At 39.1% G+C, this 21263-nt stretch overlaps 4 protein-coding genes across 4 annotated transcripts in view; 3 read left to right on the top strand and 1 right to left on the bottom strand.

Annotated features, from left to right (window-relative positions):
* doc2g (double C2-like domains, gamma) overlaps window positions 1-3448 on the top strand; it is a 38376-nt gene extending 34928 nt beyond the window's left edge. The window contains exon 11 of the mRNA XM_026171078.1: window positions 621-3448. Within this exon, the coding sequence (XP_026026863.1) occupies window positions 621-760 (140 nt within the window). The 3' untranslated portion in view covers window positions 761-3448. The remainder of the gene's footprint in view (window positions 1-620) is intronic.
* The window catches only part of LOC113024198 (MAP/microtubule affinity-regulating kinase 4-like), a 597794-nt gene that overhangs the window by 518434 nt on the left and 58097 nt on the right, over window positions 1-21263 (top strand). The window lies entirely within an intron of this gene.
* On the bottom strand, window positions 3512-9422 carry serping1 (serpin peptidase inhibitor, clade G (C1 inhibitor), member 1). Its single transcript, XM_026171074.1, has 11 exons — window positions 9301-9422; window positions 8918-8965; window positions 8687-8798; window positions 8444-8593; window positions 8040-8339; window positions 7691-7912; window positions 6483-6626; window positions 6188-6391; window positions 5971-6110; window positions 4237-4459; window positions 3512-3986 (listed from the first exon to the last, which is right to left on the bottom strand). Exons 2-11 carry the CDS (start codon window positions 8963-8965, stop codon window positions 3739-3741), a joined length of 1791 nt encoding a protein of 596 aa, XP_026026859.1. The 5' UTR covers window positions 9301-9422; the 3' UTR covers window positions 3512-3738.
* On the top strand, window positions 12371-21034 carry tmem134 (transmembrane protein 134). The gene is made up of 8 exons (XM_026171086.1): window positions 12371-12622; window positions 12984-13225; window positions 15074-15141; window positions 15228-15314; window positions 15383-15459; window positions 15958-16002; window positions 20504-20557; window positions 20662-21034. Exons 2-8 carry the CDS (start codon window positions 13028-13030, stop codon window positions 20742-20744), a joined length of 612 nt encoding a protein of 203 aa, XP_026026871.1. The 5' UTR covers window positions 12371-12622; window positions 12984-13027; the 3' UTR covers window positions 20745-21034.

The raw sequence follows: 21263 nt of genomic DNA, 5'->3' as shown, positions 1-21263 counted from the left end.
AGCAGATGTGCCTTAATGCTCACAGTGCTTCACAAGGAGAAGATCTAGGAGCAGACAGGGGTAACATTTAAAGCAGAGATGCTTTGTTTTTTTGCTTTTTGTTGGTAGATTCAATCAATCTTTAAACACGCCTTGTACTAATGTACCAATTTTGAGGTACTGAACTTGATTATATTCCACTCTACACTGCCACTCCAATTCATGAGAAATGTGTTACTTAAACTGTAAAGATAATGTTTTGTAAGGTCCCAGGATAATGTACAGTGCATTGGTAAGGATGATCCAGTATTTCCCAGATTTTTGGGGGCTCTTTAGAAAGATCTGGACCATTCTTTGGTCCCTGCAAACATTTCACATAAGTGAGTGTTGTGATTGTTTTCCCTCTGATAGCTATGCTAAAAGGATCAGGAATTTCAGATTCATAAAGAGTATTTAAAAAAAAATGAAAAGCAAACTCAAATTTTTCTTTCTTTAGTTTGTTAGTTATTTTGTTTCCTTATTAGTCATCTTCACCTCCTCCCAGTTTTTGTCTCCTTTTATCGTCCTCACCAGCAAACAAGTTTTCCTTCGCCTCTTGACTCCTCTCTGTTTCCTCTGCTTCTCTCTCTCTGTGTTTGCAGGAGGAGTGGAGCTGGGCATCAATGCGAGCGGAGAGAGACTCAGACACTGGTTCGAGTGTCTCAAAAACAAAGGGAAGAAAGTCGAGTACTGGCATACGCTCACGCAGCAAGGAGCCCCAAGCAGTGACAAACCGGACTAGATTATACAAGATATTCATGATACAAACGCATAAATGCACACACATGCAAATGCACTATACCACACACACACACATTTATGTCTCACTGAACGATGGCCGATAACAGAATGTGAGTAAGGAAGAAATAAGAACAAAGGATAAAACATGCAATAACAATACTGATTAAAATCTGTCTCATATTGCCAATAAATACGGCGCAGAGTATTAGTATATGATATTCATACTAATATTAGTGATGGTAATAAGGTGTAATCTGAATACTTTTCTTTTCCAAGGTAAACCAAATTGTGACAATGTCCTCATTAAAGTGTTGACGTAACAAAACAAAGCTCACTAAATTGTGCTTTAGACCGTACTGTATTGTAGAAGTTGCTCATGTCCATTCAAATTTTATGCATAATGACCAGATTTGAGACTAATGCACTCAAAATTCATTCAGTGAAAGTACCTGACAGTATGTGCACCCTTTGTGACTCATTATGTGGTACGCAGATGCAGGAGCGGGGGGGGGAGGGATGTTACGAAAGGATGATTGTCGTGAGAAGTCTCTTATCTTCGTGGATGTCTATCTAATGCAAAACAACACACCGTATTATAAAGCACAAAAAGATCCGTTCGGTGGATTTCTACCTTTACCTTTTCATTGTTTTTATGTATTTTCATTGTCTTCTGGTGACAGTGGTGTTTTATCCACCTTCACATGAGACGATAATGTGTCAAAATGTGCGCGTGCGTGAAGGCTGTGAGACTATGAGTGCCTGCTTTTTCTGCCTGTGCAGCGTCTGTTAATCTGTATTCACGTCATGCCCCATTCAAAACGTCTCCATCCGAATTCAGAAGCGCAGAGGTGCGAGGGAATGTTTTTTAAAAAAGGACAAAAGAGAGAAATCCTCTGTTACCACCGCAGGCCTCAGTGGTGCGAGTGCGCCCGGCCACTTGTTCCAGGCCTTTGCTATCTCTGTCTCCCACTGCCAGAAAGCCAAAAGAGCAACTTTAAGAAAGGCAAATACTGTGGTGCGTAACCTTTGACTGCTCCTGTCTGATGAAAGCCCAAAGCTGTGTCCACAGCAGGCAAAACGATGTCTTTCAGAGTATCCTGCACTGTGTTGCAGCATTTCTGAAACAAATTTCATCTGGATTCAAGACAGTTTACCTCAGTGACTGTAATTTTTGCTCCAACAGAAACACCAGTTATGCAACATCTTCTTTCGTCAGTGCGGTGTCACATATTTTGAATTTAAAGATACAGGAATTTGATTAGTTCGGTTATCTGATTTTTATAAACAGCTCGAAAAGGTTCCCTAACCCACATCTGCACGACCTCAGACATTCGATATTGGTAGAAGACATCTGGCTGAAGGTGAGATCAGCCATCAGACGGAGTCAGTGTTTCGTCTGATTGTCCCGTTATTTTTGACCTGTTAAATATCAGGTCTCTTCTAAATCATCTACACGTCTATTAAACACAGGAATTCCTGTTCAGATACAACTTTGCTTTTGGTACAAGAGCCTTCCTATAATTTAACCTCTCGGTGTAAAGGGGGATTACATCCTTCAGGGTCAGTGGAAACGCACAGATCCAACAACAATAAGATCCCATTTTCATCGAGCTGCATGCATGCCGTGGATCTTTGTGCACATTTCAGCATTTTCATATATATAAAACTTATCTACATGCCTGCCAGGATATCAGATGTCGTCCCCTGGTTCATCTGTCACAGCAGCTCTGGCCATACACTTGTTCAGAGAAGCACATGCACGGTGGGTCAGTGGCCTCGGGGAGTTTTCTAACTGTTGAATCGATCTGGCTGCTCATATTCTTGGTGTCCTTCGATAACCTTGTGAATGTCTGATTGCTGACAGCAAAAAAAACAAAAAAAAAAAAGAGAGAGAGAGAGTAGATCCTCCAAAGTTGGATTAGGATAAGAATAAAGGGCTTGGACACTAATAAAAAACACTTTTAGGCTTCAGGATATTTTCATTCAGAGCTTAAATAATGTCAGTAAGATTTGGGAAAGGGTGGTAGGTTTATTCTGCACTCTGTCTATGCACATTGAGACTCCCAGCACGTCAGCAGTGAGATAATCAAACCAAAACAACATTATCGTATTATCCAGGCATTAAGGATACATTTCTGGTTGGCAGTGATCAAATAGAGTTCACATTTCTGGCTGGGTGGTTATTTGTTTCCGTCTCTGGATCTGTTCGTTTTGTTTACAGTCACTGAATTTTCTGACTCTTTGTCTATTGACCCTGCTTTGCTTATGTAATCATTTCAATCTGCAGTACAGCTGCATGTTTAGCAATCCCCATCAGCTTGTATAATAGAGTGCAACCTTAGCTGATCGTTCTGAATGCCGACGTGCCATGCATTCAGACTCCTCGCCATCTGTGTATTTGTTTGTGAATACGACGATTCAGGGTATCTTTTTTGCTCAGTTCGCTTCGCTTTTCCGAGCAAGCTCTCGCTTTAACGAACAAAAAACCTTTACTGTCGCCGATTTTGACACTCGTCTTCCTTGAATTATTATCAGTGGTGATGATGTGGGAGGGCTGAGGAGGGAATGAGATGGGAAAATCACTGTTGCAGTCCCTGTGTATTCACTGTCCATGTCAATCACACAGTATGGCTGCCATCCTGTGGTGGGTTTGTGTAAGTACTTCTCAAAATAAATCAGAGCTGTATCAGTGGGCGTCTGTCCTCCTTTGAACATGTGATTCTTCAAGAACATAAGATAAGCACCATGTGTGTTGTGTAGATATGTGTTTATTTATCATCATCTCGGAAGATAATCCAAATCCACAAGTCACTGCTCACTTTAGTAACTAGACTATTTAAAGCAATATTGATTCTTAACAACTGAATTTTCAGAAAAATTCTTCAAATTACTTCAAACACAGCAGCAAAGCAGCCTTTGTTAAACATTGCCTGTCGTTTCCTGCACATTTTACTCCCCATCCCTCGTTATGTTCTCCTCTCACGGCTCGGTCAACCTGCCAATAAAGAGCGGCACATTGGTGTGGTCACTCCACAGCAGCATGATGAAAGGCCGCAGGGCTGAGAAGGAAGGGAAGGAGCGGGAGAACGACAAGGTGGTGACAGCGCCGGCCTCCACTCCTTGTTCGGTCAGTGCGAGGAAGGCTCTGTGTTTGGCGTCGTCCAGGAACAGTTTCTCCTGAGGGTAGAGGCCACACAGGTCGGCACCCTCGTAAAGCACTGACAGTCCTGGAAAGGGAGTGAAAAGTACAGAAAAGGTAGTAGTGAGGGTGAAAGCAGGTAAGAGAGCCAAGCATGTGGTGGAGATGCTTTGAGATCAAAAAGCAAACGTAGAGACATATTTCATAAATGGGAACCTAATGTTTACTGCTAGCTAAACTGCACAGGATGAAGGCATGGGTGGTGTTTATTTTTGGTAATACAAAAAAAGGTCAGATGTTGGGTTGGAAAGAGAAGAGAGCACAGAAGATGAACCAACCTAGTTTCTTGATAAGCGTGTTCATTTCCGGCTGGAAATTCAGTTTGATTTTGGGCAGAGTGACCTCAATATGCTGAGGAGATGCTGTTTTCATGTTTTGTATCATTTGAACCACAGTCCTGTCGGTCATCTTCTGCTCGATCTCCTGCAGCTTTGCCTCTGTGTTGGTGGAAGGCAGCAGGATGTAAAGACTGCTGTCTCCTGTGAGGGCAAACCTCGCCACCTGTTGGCCAAAAAAGATAAAAAAAAATACTGGAAGTGTTAATAAGTGACAAAAGAGATCATTATGAGACCATCTGTTTTTACCACTGGCATTTAAAATAAACCTGAGATGTAAAAAAATGTTTCTCATCATCGTAATACGCATGATAGTATCAGTGCCTGTAACTGTTTGGCTGGCATTAACTTTGTTTAAGTCATCTGGTTGTCCATGAGATGGAAATATTCTCTGTGTATTGTTTTGTAAGGAGTGAAAAAAGAAAATGCACCAGTGGTGCAGTAAATTTAGTAACTGTTGACTCTCTAACTCATCTGAGCAAAACCACGGTGCACTGAGGCCACCGACGTGTTTATCAACTTAAAGATATCTACTGTTGTGCAAAAGTCTTGAGCCATCGCTCATTTTCCTTGGAAAATGTTTAGCAATATAATGAAAATATGATATATATGACAAAAACTGAGTTTGTACAATTCTAACGTGCCTGAAAGTCAAAATGTGCTTTTATTCTTCAACACAGCCTGAACTCTCTGAGGAAACATAGATAGCTTTTGTTTTTTGGTCTTCCACTTGTCCATTTTCCTCTTTTTTTTTTAAGGGCACACTGCACAGCATGCTGAAATACACCAACCCTTTAGATAAAAGCTTTTTTAGAATCACCTTGTTGGTGCAAAAATACTATTTAATGCTCTTATAACTGTGTTATCTTTGTTATTTTGCATAGAGTCAACAAAAAAAAATATACAAATTGTGTTTGTGCCTGAAGATAGAATTTAAAATTGTTTCTTTACTTGTTTGTTCATTTCAATGGTCAGTGTTAAACGGCTTGAGGAACAAAAAAACTTTTCCCATTTTTGTAGTAATAGCATTCTTATGAAAATGGTCAGTTACACAGGCCTGGACTGAAAATGAGTGAAAGAAAAAGCAACCGATGTCCAAAGAAAAACTATAAAGGGACCTTCAGAAAGCCTGGAGAGCTGCAGACCACTTTAAAAAATGATACCCTCTGGTTCCTTGGAAGTAAAATATAAGGAAAGGAGAGGTGGCTCAAGACTTTTGCACAGGACTGCAGGTCGCCGGAATCATGGACTATCAGATGCTGGATTCTGGTTACGACTCTGATACCTGTCATAGCTCAAGAGACAAGACTAGAGACAAGAAACTGACCCTTTGGGGAACAGGAAATTGAATGCTATAGATCTGAAGTATTTTAGCATATTTACTTATACAGGAATAAACTGCATAGTTATTGTGATATAAAATTAAAATAACCGTAAAATGACAGATGAAATTTAAACATAAAGCTACTGTTCAAACTGTATGTTTTGTGAGTTAGTAGAGCAGTTTAGATGTGCATTAAAGATGAAAAGCTCAACATTAAAGAAACATAACACGCATGTTTCCTGTAGGAATCGATGAAGACAGGATGTCACTTCTGTTGCCTGTGGCAGAAAGGTCTGTGTAGGATTTAGACACATATTGCTGTGAAAAGTGTCAGTTGGTGGTTTGTTCCTTACCTGTGCCTTTAGGTGAGGATCATACATCATAGTTGCCATGTACTTGTCATGATAGAGAAGAGGCACCGTTACCCCATCACCATTAAATTTTGTGAAATATCCTTTTTTATTGTTTGGGTTAAACTTGACCTTCCACTGACCTAAAACACACGTAAACACAGTTTATCAGTCTCCACATTTTTGAAATGTGCACAAGGTGTGCGCACAGTTTACTGACCGCTGAAGGAGACGGCGTTGAGCAGGATCAGCTGTGAACTTTGTGGGACAAAGTCAAGCAACTTTGTGATTTTATTTTGGGTCTTTTCTGCCACCCAGCTGTTGATCATCTGTGTGTTTTCCTCAGTGGTATTCAGCAGCTTTGTGGGCTCCGCATCATAAAACTGGATCGACTGGTCGGTAAAGGACTCACTCAGATTCATGTCTAAGGAGGAGAGCCGAAATAGAAATCATTTTATCTCTTACGATCTGTGATTTTCTGCTCTGTGATATACTTCACACTGTGATAGTAATACGTGAATTATAGTAGATCTGAGAGGCCATCAGCAGGGAGCCGGCCAGCTTCTCTCTCAGCTTCTTCATCTGGGAGTGAACGCAGTGGAAGTCGTGAGGCACGCAGATAGCGCTCTCAATGGCCTTACGGGTATCGTTCCTTGCACCTGAAGGTACAATTAGACAATAACAATACGTTTAGTACATTATAGGAAGCTGCAAGCCATGTTTGATTTTAAAAATACAGTTGAATCCATAGATTTTTGAGACACTGGTGTATTTTTTGTCTTTTTAGCTGTGTACCAAAACATTTTTAAGTCACAGTTATTTGAAACATTTACTCCAGGGGCTCCTTTAGTTTAAGAAAAAAATATGGCATGACCTTTACACAGCCCTCTAAATGTCTTAAATGTAATGGGAAAATGCACTGTGCTGTGGACAGCTGTGAGCTTTTTTTTGTTGTTGTTGTTATTTCTTAATAAATTCAGCAGGTGAAAGATCTGAAGATTATTTCAGGTGCAACATTTACATTTGGAAGCTTCTTTTTTTTTTTAACTCATAACATCTGGTCAAAAGACATAATAGAAGAAAAACGGGCCATCCTTAGGCTTCATATATTAAACACTCTCCAACACAGGGAGAGAGCGGGAATATTAGGAGTGGTCAAATAAACAGTTTCACTAGTTACGCTGATGAGCTCAGAAACATTGTAAGTCCAGGACATTCACAGAAGATTGCAGTGCTGTATGATCACAGCATCATTTCTATTTTTGAGTTACACTTCAAAACATCCATTCAGTTCATTTCCAATCATCGATCATCTTCTACTCGTTTTCTTCAGCTGTCATGGGGCTAAAAGCTGGGCACATCCTGGAAAGGTCTATCACAGAGCTAACCACATAAGACGTTAACCAATAATACCTAACGAAAGCCAGACCAGTTCAGAAACAGAATTTTTTTTGGAAGAGGAACTTAATATCAACCTGTAACCTGTTATTTCTTTAGCTTTGTTCATTACTGTATTAATTCACCCTCTAAAATTCTGCCGAACTGAAACATAAAACGGTATCTTAACTTTTTACCTGCAGGTTTATCTGGTTGGTTTATCTCAAATTTAACATGGTGATGCATGAAACTGGAAAACTTTAAAGGATTCACTGGAGAACATGATGAATGCTAAACATTTGCAACGTGATTACATTAAAATAGCGACTCGCCTCTCTTTTCGTACCTAACAACAAATGGGAGAGCACCCCACCGATGCTGACAGGAGAGAAGAGCATGTTGCCAGAAGGATATATTTCTCTGAGATAATAATACAGCTTCATTGAAAACTCTGTCATGGACTCCTTCAGTATGGGTTCTGCTGTGCGGCTGTTCTCCTCCGGGCAGGGCTCCCATGGTGAGGTGGAGCCTTGGCATGTGTGAGGAAGAGCTGTAGGAGGAGCTAAAACTGAAACAAATCATAAATAAAAATGTTTTATGCAACTAATCGATCCTTTTCCCCCCCTTACTGACTCAACACGCAGTGGAAATCATTAAATCTATTAAATCTCTATTAAATTTGACAAGCCCCCTACCTTCCACAGTAAGGTTTATAGAGCTCAGCTTTTTTCCATCATCCAGTTCACATTCATAAATACCAGCATCCTCCATGCCAGCGTTTATGACCATGATGCTCTGATCGTGGTCTAGTGGAAAAATCAGCTGTATTTTTTTATTATCATCTGCGGAGTCATCTTCAAGATTCAACTTTATTCTTCCGTTTGCACTTTCTTTGAACCACAGTGCATTGGCGCTGACTTCTCTGGAACTTGGGATATTGCAAGGGAGTTTAACATCTGACTTTGTAAATGCTTTCATTTGATAGTCAGTGAATTCTGCAAAAAGAAACAAAAAGCAGACAAACAGCAAACACTTTATTGTTCGTTGCTCCACTAACTGTAAAATTAAAAGTGGTCGTATGATGACGAAAGAGTCTCACCATCAACTATGACGTCAAACCTTCGTACTATTTCCATATCGCTCCCCTTTAACAGACACTCGTACGTGCCCTCTTTGGTTTTAGTGACAGACTGAAAGCGGAGGGAAAAGTCTGAAGCGACGGGCTTATAGTTTTGAAGCAGGATGGCACCTGTAGTTTAAAGAAGGCCATGTGTTATATACATATATGTACATAAAAGCAGCAAAAATTTGCATCACACTAAAAACAGAAGCCGTTTAAAACCATTGAATTTCCATGTGATTGCTTCCACTCCGATGAAGTGATTATTTGCTGGGAGACAGGGAAGCTCCAGCGTAGAGTCAGGTATCACCCTGATTTGTGTGCATGATGACAGCTGACCAGGAGGAAAGAAAGACATCAAATGAAACCTTTACAAATTTAAGAGACAAAACACCTGCCATTTAAGTTTCTGTGGATTAGTAAAGATATTGTCCTGCACTACTTCAGATTTACCTCAAAAATGAGCTGCAGGAGGAAGCAAACTGTGGCCTTTTGTCCCATCTGCAAACGAGAGAGGATTTCAAAATTAATGTGGCACCAAGCCGGAGGAGAGATCAATATGTGGCGCAGTCTGTGAAGTAGTGATATCAGTCTGCATTCAAAGTTTCTTAAACTGTTGTAATTACAAGGATTTCACTGCCTCGTTAGATTTCCAAAAATCAAAAGACACATATGCACATTTTCCTGTTCATGTCAGATATGTTTACATATTTTAGGAAGTAGCTGAACATATTCGAGTTGGGTTAGTCGTACACACACACACACACACACACACACACACACACACACACACACACACACACACACACACACACACATGCAAATACATAACTTACAGCTCTTGAATTTCTGTGCGTCCAGATTCGGTCCTGATACGAGTATTTGTCAGTAAGGTTTCTCTGACATTGAACCAGTGTCCACTGCAACCAGCAGCTCTTACTATCTGCTCGCCTGAACTGCAACCAACAATGACTAATCTGTGATTGTTGGTTTAGAGATGTTTGTTTGCATAATGCAAGTCTTCTGACTTGTTGGAAATCACATGATTTCACATGTTGGCAACAGGTACTAAGTGAAAATATTCAAATTTCAGTGTTTATTTCACCTTCAAACATAATTTCAAATAAATTTCATTACTTCTAGTATCAGTGCTTTAGTGCAGAATTTGCAAAACACATCATCTCAGCTAAGAAAAATGAAACACGGGTATTATGGGGGAAGACAGACAGTTTCACTCCCTTTTATGTTAGTTTGCTGAAGGTTGTGGTGGGTAGAGAAACAAGGACATAAAAAAGTAAAAACCCAGCTTGTCCTAACTGGCAGGCGACAGCTTTACTTTACTTACTATTTGTGTAGAAACATCTTACAACAGAATGACTTTAAAGTTTTTTTCGGTTGCTTCCTAATTCTCAAAGGGGTGAGACGGTGGGCAGCTCTGCATGTTTGATTTGGCAGATTGTTTTTTACATGTCCTTCTAAACACAACCGCAGAAAGATTTGTGGATCCTCTCAGGTGCAAAGCACCACAACATGGAGCCACAAAAACCTCATATAATATCAGTGGAAAAACAAAAACAACAACAACAACTGCTATTTCATTAATATAGATAAACCTGGTATAGGTGGTGTACCTAATCTGAAGCATAGTTTACTCAACGGTTCTCTACATTACTTTTATTTCCTAATCAAATTTTTTGTATTATTATTTATTGGATTTTCTTGTGCTTGGTTTTGAATGAATGAACAAGTGTTTGTTTGTTTGTTGTTGTTTTTTGCTGAGATATAATTTTTAATTTATTTGGGATTGGGATGTTACCCAACACATAAAATATGAAAATCATTTTAAAACAAATAAACATACATACAAAAAACCCAACAAAACTGCCAATAAAATCGGTTACAGTTAAGTGTTACCATTTTTGGAAACTGGCTCTCTTGCATCTTTTACAGTCATGTAACAAAGGCAGCTTTCACAGTACTCTATGCAATCCTGCACAGAGTACTGTGAAAAAATCGTACACCCCATGATTCAGATTAGCTTGTAGAACCACAATTTCTGTATAACTATCAGTTTCTCACATTGTTGTGGAGGAATTTTGACCCACTCTTCTTTACAAAGTCCCTTTGGTTCATTGAGGTTTACAGGCACTCGTATGTTTACAGTGCTTTTAAGGTCTCACCACAGCATTTCAATAAGAATAAGATTTCTTGTCTTTTTCAGCATTTCTGTTGTAGACTTGCTTGTTGCATAACCCAGTTTGGACTTTAGGTGCCAAAGAGACTGCCTCACATTTGACTCTGGTGTACAGAGGAGTTAAATGGCCAACTCAGTGGCTTCAAAGTGTCCATACCCAAGCCCAAATCATCACCTCACCACGACTGTGCTTTACAGCTGGTATGAGGTACTTGTGCTGCTATGCTGTGTTTGGGATTCAACAAATGTGTCTCTGTGCATTATGGCCAAACATCTCTGCTTTGGTTTAATCTGTGCAAAGGATAATGTCGCGTGCGTTTTGTTGTTTGTTCAGATGCTACCATGTTATTTTTAGAGAAAAGAGGCTTTCTCCTGGCAAACCTTTGTTGTTGAGTCTTTGTCTTATTGTATTTTTATGAACTAAGACGTGCAGTATTTTGCAGTTTCTCTGAGCATCACACAGTTTGGCCTTAGGTGATTTGCTGAGATGACTAATACTTGAGGGAATATGGCATTGCATTAACACACACCTGAATGCGTTGGACAGCATCAAGTCCTGTGAAATATTAATTTTTCACTGTAGTGTGTCGACTATCTCAACTGGTTTTCCTCTTCATCAGCATACCCATAACTGGAGACATTTCAAAGCAAGTTATATATAAAAATAAATACTTCCTTAGAGCCTTTAAAAAAAATCATTCTAGTTATGGGAGAAGAGGCAGCTTTACCAAATTTATTATGCATGTAAATACAAAGATCCAGTAAATCTATATGTGTGTTTATATCCAAATGGAGAATACATTAATTTAGCTGATTTGTTGTTATCAGTTCTTAAGTGCACTGCTAATGAATATTGAATATGTTAAAACAAAATACACTAAAACTCCAGTAAATGAAAAGCTGGAATGCTGTTTGATTAAAAGCAAAAGATAAAAACGCACAAAATAGATTCCAGCTCTTTAATTGACATTATTTAGCCTTGGTAATATATTACTGGCTTGTGGGTACAGGATGCCTTTCCTCCATTAGATGACCACAGTCCATGAACACGAATATGCAAACATACACTTTTGTTGATATTCTGATAGGTTTTGCCCTAAACAACCAAGGTCAAGATGTTTTTGAATTGATTCGTGCTTTTAATAAAATAAATCTTTTTTTTTTATATATTTACTGTGTTTTTACACTTGATCAAAATTATGAAAGAAGACTGACAAACTGCGTCGAATAAAATACAGCTTTGCTAGTTCTATACTATCCCTGAAGTTAGTGAGAACCAAACGTGACCATCTTTAACGAGATGCATTGTATTAAATTATATAACATATCTCTAACTTGCAACAAAAAGCTGCACACACATCATGTGACAGCTGTGTGACTTACGTTTGTTCATTTCTTTTCAGTTTCTTCCTATTCATTTTATCGTATTTATCATTTATCCTAACTTATTCGTTAATCTGTTTTAGCTATCTTATATTATTCAGCATACACACACGCACACAGTGAATGCCTTTTTGAATTATTGTCTCACAATTTCATGCTTTAAACTAAAAAATTTCCACTTACTGTAGAGAAATTTCGAGTGACTTATGTAATGCTTTGCCATCTATTTTTTCGTAGGAATTTCATAAATTGTAATGATTGACCCAGTTTCTTGAGTTTTTTCTCCTTCATAACAAAAGTTAGCGGATCGATCGATAAAACGACACTCGATTCGGCGCCCTGGCTCGCACGCGAAGAGAGCGCTTTGGGCGTAATCAGTCGTATCTAATCGATTGCCGGTTGCCAAAAAAAAGAAGAGAGTCCAAACTTCTAAAGAAGTCGCACTACAGAAGAAAAACTAAGATACTGCTAACAGAAGGCTTTAAAACCACTTTTTCCAGGGCTTACAAAAATGTGACTCGTCTCCGAACAAAGTTCAGAAGTCGAAGTTTCTTCGCAGGAGAAAGGATTTACTTAAGACAGTAAGTTTTCCTCCTGGTCATCTGATCGGACAGAAGAATGAGGACAAACAATGGCAGAGACCTACAGGAAAGCCGTGTAGCCTCTGCTCTGTTGTACTTAGCCTCGATCCCATCCGCTGTTACGTGTAGGCAGCACGGCAGCTGTTTTCGCCTTTTAAACTAATTCGAAAGTGGTGGAGTTACTTTATTTAGTTTTTATGTAGTGTAGCATGTATGAGCGAACTTTAAACGTTTAAAGGGAAATGCTGTGATTGGTGAGAGAAAACTCAGCAGCTGCTGAGTTAGTATTTTCACAGGCTGTTTCCTGCGGTTTGAGGGATTAAAAATCCATAAAACATTCGTTATTACTCTTAAATCACAGTGAGCATCCGGCTACAGGACCTCAGGGTGTAAGAGGGAATCACCATGGCAACACAGTTTACCATCGACGATGCGTTTGTGCTGGAGGGAGATGAGGAGGGGGTTGTGACTGACGGAGAGCCGCAGGGATGGAAGGACAGAGAAGGAGGAGAGATGACATTTGGCCCTTTGAGTTTCTCCAAACCTCAGAATCATCCCTCACCTGCTGCCGCCTCCCCTGAACCCACTAACCTCAAGTATCAGGTAGCATGCACACAAGAGATACAAAACATTGTTTGCATTTCTGTTTTCATGTTGCTGTTACATTTCCAGTGAGAGGCTGTCTAATTCCTTTTTGATTGGTATCAGTTTTAGCTTGTAGTGTTTTTATAACAACACTACGAATTCGTAGCTACAAACTCAAGAATTCAGCAAGTCCCTGTGAGCAAGGAAGACAGCTAACTTATCATTTTTAGGACTGAAAGAGAAGATCCAGGCTTAAGGTGGGCAGCAATCGGCAGCAGCCAGTGAAATGAAACAAAAGAAGAAAGAAAACAAGAGCATGAAAAGATGGCAAAGAATAAAGAAGAAAAGAAATAAACCTTGGGAGCACACAATTTTAATGACGTGTAACAATGAGATGATTTGAATCTATGTGGAGTGAAAGAGCAGGCTTCACGAGAGCTTCTGCTAGCAGCTTGAACATAAAGCAGCATTTTTTTTTAAAAAAATTTTGCATTACCTCATCTAGCTCTGACTGTAATCTTCAAAAAAGGAAATATTTCAACCTTAAAGAAAGGAAGAGAGAGGGTGTCTGTCCACAGCCTAAACTGGGAGCTATTTCCACAAAAGATGTGTCTAGTAGCTCAAGGCTCTGCCTCCCATTATACTCTGGAGAACTGTAGGAGCCACAAAGACTGACACTGACAGCACAGTGCTGTATTAGCACAACTTGTACACACCAATTATCTGTGATCTCTTTGTGCTGTTCTGCTGCAAACAGATATAGTTACCAACACTGAGAAAAGTTTAAGAAAAGTAGTGGTGGTAGATATTGTTTATACAGTAAAAGCTGCTCATTTTAGCCTGTTGCTAGGTGGTTGCTAGGCACCCTCATCCATCCTAATACTGAATGCATAATTAAACTTTTGTGGATGTGAATGAGACATTATTGCAATGAAATTAAAACAATAGGATGTTTTTACAATGTGTTATAGGAGCATAAAAGTTAAAACTGGTCATTTTGTGACTGGCGGTAGCTAGGCAACATAATAAAATCATAATATGTGATATAAAAAACAATTGGCAGATGCCTAAGTTGGGCTTGTGTGCCAAGTGTGGCTGTTCAAGTTATGAAAGTCAAGGAGGGATTTATGGAAACACACATAGATACAGTAAGTTCTGGTAAAATGGAATCTGTAAGATGTGATGGAGCTGGGCTGTTAACCGTGTGAAAAGAACTATTTTAAACGTGTCACAACATATTTGTGAAGGCCAGTGACTCTTGTAGATTACTGTTCAAAAGTCTTGAGCTGCCCTTCATTTCTATTTATTTTGCTTACAAGCAGCAAAGTGGTGTTAGGTATTAGTTCTCCAGTTTTTTTTTCTCCACTTTACACTGCCTGCCTGAATCATTCAAGGATAAAAGCAGTATCTAACTCCAGGCATGAGCCTGTACTGTGTCTACACTTAACAGACAACTTAGCAAAGAACCAGTTTTAAATGATATTTCCTGGCACTTCATTCCTAGCAGCCTGTCACACAAACACATAATTTGTTCCCATTTCCTCTGGCGAATATATGAGCAATGCCAGAGATAACACAGTTTAACACAATGAAATAAACATTTGGCAACAACAAGAAGATTCCTAGCATGATGTGCAGTGTGTCCTCAAAAATAAAACTGGACAAACTGGGCATGTGTGGACAAAAGAAGAAGTGGGAGGCCTAATAAATTTCTACAGCAGATGAACATATCTGAAAGTCACGTCCTTAAGAAATAGGAAAAAAAAAACAGCGACTATAATAACAGTATTACTTTTGCTTCCTCTCTGCGAGCTATACATTTTTCTTTGCCGTTTATATGACATCCACCATCTCCTTTTGTTTTAGAATCTGGAAAATGAAGACGCCTTGGGCAACAACGGGAATTCCTCTTTCAATAACTTCTTCAAAATCAGGTGGGCTCTGTAGTTCAGGCGTGATTTTTCTTTTCCCTGCTTCTTCTGTGAATGTGAGATGAAGCGTGTTTCTGCTTTCTCCACAGTGACCCTGCAACGCTGTCTTACTGCAGCTCTCAGTGGTCCTTCAGCACCTTGAGTTCAGTCACGCAGCTTTCTGCGCACTGCTGCGGGTAAGTTCGGTCTTCTCTCACGGAGAAGCATAACAAACACGGTTACTTTAAAAACACATTTCGCCTAGGTGGGTGTCCCATCCGCTGGTGAAGAAAAACAGAAGGGTTGTTCTCTCTTCATTCCTTCTCCTCATCACTGGAGTTGGTAAGTACATGTTTTTGTTACTTATTAAGTATGAAACACACAAACCAGAACAATTTACTGAGAGAAACTTGTTTTTCTCATGTTTACCTGATTCATTTTGGCTGTGGGAGCATCACAGTAACAAGGGCTGCCTGCTCCCACTGTAGATGGTTTAGTGATTTTAATTTAATTTTGGTTTTAAACTCAAAAGAATTGCTAATCTCCAGTTAAATGACTGCAGTCGAAAAGGACAAACACACCTCTTCTTTCTGATTCTAAGTTCACTTCAAAATGACGCTCTAACATTAACACAAAGGCACCACTCCAAATTGTTTTGCAATGCTACACCAGGTAGTTTGTTCCGTGTTGTGTCAGGCAATGATAGTCTTGGCACTTTGCACAGTGAACTTTGTCCCCCTGCACTGATCAACAGATTATGACAGAGTTATTGCCGGAATAACCAAACTAATAAAAACAGAACCTTTCAAACCTATAATGTTTGTGCTGTTTTTGTTTTAGCTCTTATTTTCACAGGTATTGTCATACAGCTCAATCCAAGTGCAGGTAAGGAAGATAAAATATTGACATGCAAAGCATTTAGACTGTTGTTGTTGTTTTTTAGAAATGCATGTTAGTCCAAATGCAAGCATACACAAAGAAGCGCGTCACTTCTCAACTTCTTTCAAATCATAAACAGACCAAACATGAATGAATGCAGGACTTATATAGTGGATTAAATAGTATAATTCAGAATGGAATGTTTTTATTAGAGTCCATTAGTGCTGGTGTGCTTTCCCACAAGTGGGAGGATCTCTGTGTTATCTTGACACACAAAAGAACACACAGAAAGCTGCCATAGTCCTTGCCTGCTACAGGACAGTATAGTTCTTAGTCCAGATCTCACAGTCTGTCTGCTTTTACGACTGGAGTGACAGAATCATAACAAGAATCATGTACAGTGGGCCTTTTTTGCTTGTTTCTTTGTTTTTTGTACCGCCTTATGACAATTAAGGTGATAATCCAGCCAAAGTAGTCGCTCTGAGGTTTTCAATCTCCTCCAACAACCACTGCCAACCAGTCAGAAAACACATGTTTCCCTAGCAACCGGTGGCTTTATTATATCCATGGTAAATAACTGTCCTACACTTGAAAGTGAAAAGTGCAAATATTTCATGCTGACTGACCTTAGTGCATAGGGGTCATCTCAGACTTGCCATGATGGTTTGTCTCAGTCAGCATCTGCTTTTGTTGAGAACAATTTAACCCTCGCTCAGCATCTTCAGCATCTGAACATTTTTGGGAGGTTTTGTAAATAAATGATAACATGGTGCATAATCTTTGTAGCAACTAGTTGGCCGACTTCCCGCTAACCTCAAACTCCACTGAACCTCTTTAAATCCTCTTTTTCTTGGATGCCTGGAGGTTTTACTTTATGGTTACACCTGGGGGAACAGCCACCCTGATAATTTAAATTCAGCTGAAAAGTCCCTCAGTTTCTGGGAACCGAAGGAGCATTTGCACTTGGAAATGACAGATGGCTTAAGGTTTAGGCTGTAGACGGTGATCACAAGTTCACCTAGAACACCTAAAACTTCTACTTGTCCTCTAAAATAACTTCTTCAAGCTTACGCATTGTTACTACACACAATGTTGTCAGCAGAATGTTTGTAATGTAGCAACAAACCTATACAAGAATCACTGTTTCTTACTGTCAGGGAAATCTTTAGTTAGATCATTGTAAGTGTAGTATGGGTGTGAATAAAGTTCATAGTAGTCCACAGCTGTGTATCCCTCCACATTATACCTGCAATGTTTTGCAGACAGGACAGGCTTTGCCACATTGGAAAAATCTTGTGGAAATAAAATATCTTTTTTCCAGTAAGTTGACCATTTTTTCTGAACCCTCCATTACTCACTGTGTTTCTATCTTTGGCCAAATGGAATTCAATTGGTTGGTGATTTCGGTATGTCTTTGTGAGCTGGGTGGATACTGTGATGTGTCGTATCCACCCTTGCTTTTATGGACATGAGCTGACATTGGATGATTCATGTTAGCAAACATTGCATTGTTTTTCTTGGCCTTCATCTATTCATATACTCTTGTGGTGTGTTTGCAGGTGGTTGAATAACTTAGTTCGTGTTGCCTTGCAGTGCAAACTCCTTGCGTATGAAGTATTCTTGGTTAATATCTCTTGTGCTAAATCTGAAGTATTACCAAACAGCAGATGAGGATCTGCTTCAAGGAGCAAGCTCTTCACCTTCTGCCTTACCAGACATTTGAATTTCGTTATTTATGCAGGCACGTGATGAGGCACTGATTTAAGGGGCGCTTGATTTACTTTTGCTTTGTACTCAATTGACAGAACAAGCATTTGCAGCACTGGTCAATCATGTTTGTGATTGAGTTTCAAATTTGGTTAATTGTGCAGCCCTAGTGCAATGCTCTGACTGCATGCTTGCGATAAGTTTGTATTGAATGAGATCACACTTCACATTCCATATAGTGCAGAGGTCTGCTGGGCCCGGTAGTGGCTCTGTGTGTCACATGTTTAACTATCTTGAACCTCTCTTGCCTTGTCTTTGATTAGTAGTGTCCCTTTTGATTTTTCTGCCTCCAAACCTCTAAAAAGCTGAGTGTTCAATACTTCTCATCTTGTATTTCTGTCCAAACCCAGTGCATTTTATCAAGTATCTATATGTTCAGAACTGTTATTCAGAATTTCTTTGGCTGTACAACCAGGATTCATAATGAATTAAAGTCTGTCAGGCAAGTTTTAAAAAGTCTTTTCAGATCAAATGAGCCTTGCTTTTCCCCTTTACAAAAATCTGCACCTCCCATTAAATTGGTCAACACATTCCACGAATATCAGCTTCAAATGCTCACCGCGAGTTAGGCACTTTAAATTAGTCGTGTCTGCCTTTTTTGTATAGAGTGTCTCCTCTCCAGCTTGAGGCAGAAATCAAGCAATTAATGTGCTCTTTGGGATGAGCTCACCCACAACATATTAAGAAAATGTCACCAGAGTCAAAATAGATGAGATTAGATCAATTTGCCTTTCATAAGTAGCTACAGGAGCAGGTGCATCTCTGCAATTAAGCTGTAAAATCTGCTTAAGAACTTTCTTATCTAAAGTTGACTGGGCATACTTCCATAACCCCGAGTCCTGTTCAGAGCAATTCATGCTCTTATCACTGCTCCCAAGCCTTTTCTTGAGCATCATCACCACAAGAATTGTGGGTGGGTGGGGGGGGGGAGCTCTCTTACCCCCTTTTTTTTAAGTAGAGAATTTTGAAAGTTAGCAACACATTATTAATCACATCTGCATCAACTTCTGTGCTATTTTGTCATACATTAGTTGATGAATTATTCTACTCACCCCTTTAAGATTTTCTTTAAAATGTACATCTGCTAAGTCACCATCTGCCTCCAAATGAACTAGCATAATAGTAATTGTGCATACGGCTCAAGTATTGCATTATTTAGTAACACCTTATAATCACAAAGAGAGTATTTACCCTGTAACTAAAAGGAATTCAATGTATTTAATTTGAAATTACAATATAATTATATACTTAAAGGTAACAAGCCAGATTTTTACAGGAAACAAAGCAAAATTATACTCTGCAAGTAAATTTAAGTAGAGTGTAAGTACGTTTTTAAGTACTGCATGAGTAATTTTAAATAAGTAATTTTGTAGAAAAACAAGTTAGGCAAGATCAAGCCGCTGCATAATATGGCTCAAGCTTGTCTGTTTGTTTTCCCACTAAATTGCTTACTTACTTAAAATTACTTACACACTACTTACATTTACTTGCAGTATAATTCGTGTGAAAAACTGACTCGTTACCCCCTTATTCTTGTGTAACTACCTTTAAGTATTTGTGGGTAAATCTAATTACAGTGTCGTTTTAAATTAAATCCAATAAAATTCCATCTAATTATAGGGGCCTTTAGACATGTACTTTTAGACATGTACTTTAAAATGTTGTAAAGTATGCACTATTTTTTCCTTTTGCTTATAACCAGAAAGTCTGTAAGTGCAGCCCAGCTGTGCAAGCATTCTTTTTTCAAGTGTTTTACACTGTTCAGACTCCTTTCATGTGCAACATAAAATGAGATCACATAGTGAAGGAAAGAGGCCAATTATTTCCTGGTTTGTTTATGAAAATTACAACAAAATTCTGTGAGCTGTAGTTATAAATGTGGTTTGCTGTTCCCACAGGCAGCTGCAAATATCACAGATTGAGCTACAGCTGAAATCTTTGATACCACCACTTAAATTTTGCCTAACTAAAGTGAAAGTACCATCGATATTGATGGTTATATATTAGGAATTTGCAGTTTGGCTGTTTCTGGTGTCCATTTCTGGGGTGGCTGTAGCTCAGGTGGCAGAGCAGGTCAGCCACTAATCAGAAGGTCGGTGGTTCGATCCCAGGCTGCCTCCTGGCTGCATGTCAAATATCCTTGGGCAAGATACTAACCCCATGTTTGCCTACTGGTGGTGGTCAGAGGGCCCGGTGACGCCTGTGTCCGGCAGCCTCGCCTCTGTCAGTGCGCCCCAGGGCAGCTGTGGCTACAATGTAGCTTGCCATCGCCAGTGTGTGAATGTGTGTGTGAATGGGTGAATGACTGAATGTAGTGTGAAGCGCTTTGGGGTCCTATGGACTAGAAAAGCGCTATACAAATGCAGGCCATTTACCATTTCTCCATTTTTATGCCTTCCTTTCAGCCACATAATTTATAATCATAAGATACTTTTTCACCTTCTTGTTCACACCTTTTATTAATGTTGTTAGAAAACTAAGCAGTGATTTCCAACAACAACGTGTTAATCTTGTCAAAAGAGTAGTTAGTCATTTTCAATATTTATGCAGCTGTAGCTTCAGATTTACTGTACAGGCAAACTTCATCAATCCTCTAATTTAACTTAGCATTTCTGGCTGTTTCAGAGCATGTAAATGTTAAATGGACCGGTAGTTAAGTAGTACTTTCTTAATCTAATTAAGAACTCAAAGCGTTGTGTGTGTTTTCTCTTGACTGTAGCTGATAAAACTGTCCCCACAGGTATTTCAAGTGCTATTTTCTTCATTCCTGGATTTCTTCTGTTTATCCCTGGAGGTAATTTTGTTCATTTTATCTCTTAAACCTTTTACTTGTCTTTTTATGTGCAAAGCTTTGTTTTGATGAATGCTAATATTGCCATTCTGTGTGTTCGCCCGCAGTGTACCATGTGATTTACATCAGCTGTGCAGTCCGTGGTAGAAGAGGCTTCAAACTGTTCTACCTACCTTATTTTGAAAAATGAAATTTCATGTGACCAGACAAGTTCACTACATTTCTTTCAACTATGTTATAATTAATGGTATTTTGACACTCATAAGATATATTGACCTGTTTTTTGTTGTTTTTCTTTGTTTTTGGTTTGTTTGACATATTGACCACTCCTACTTTTACCACTCAGCGCCTTCACTATATTTCCACTCCATGAACTGACATTACTGTATGTGTATACCAAAAAGACCACCGTCTCGCCTGTGTATTCTGTTTTAAGTGAAAGATGACTGTGAAATTACAATAAAATGTTGTATATTTTAATTTGTGTCAGTTGGTTTTAATGAAAAGCCATTCCTTTAAATCATGATATATTTCACAATATATATTTAAAATGTAGATGTTATATTGTTCAAAATCAGGCATTTACCTCTGCATCTGTTATTGAGTGCATTTTTCAGAGAAATCTATTTTTGACCTTCTGCTATTTCTTGGTTCTAAGAACGTGTTTACTCACTCTATTCATCCACTGTTCTGAAAGGTATTACGCATT

This window comes from Astatotilapia calliptera, chromosome 6 (assembly GCF_900246225.1).
Source record: "Astatotilapia calliptera chromosome 6, fAstCal1.2, whole genome shotgun sequence".
In the NCBI taxonomy this organism is placed as follows: domain Eukaryota; kingdom Metazoa; phylum Chordata; class Actinopteri; order Cichliformes; family Cichlidae; genus Astatotilapia; species Astatotilapia calliptera.
The sequence above is the reverse complement of the archived record's forward strand: the minus strand, read 5'-3'. Positions and strand labels throughout refer to the sequence as shown.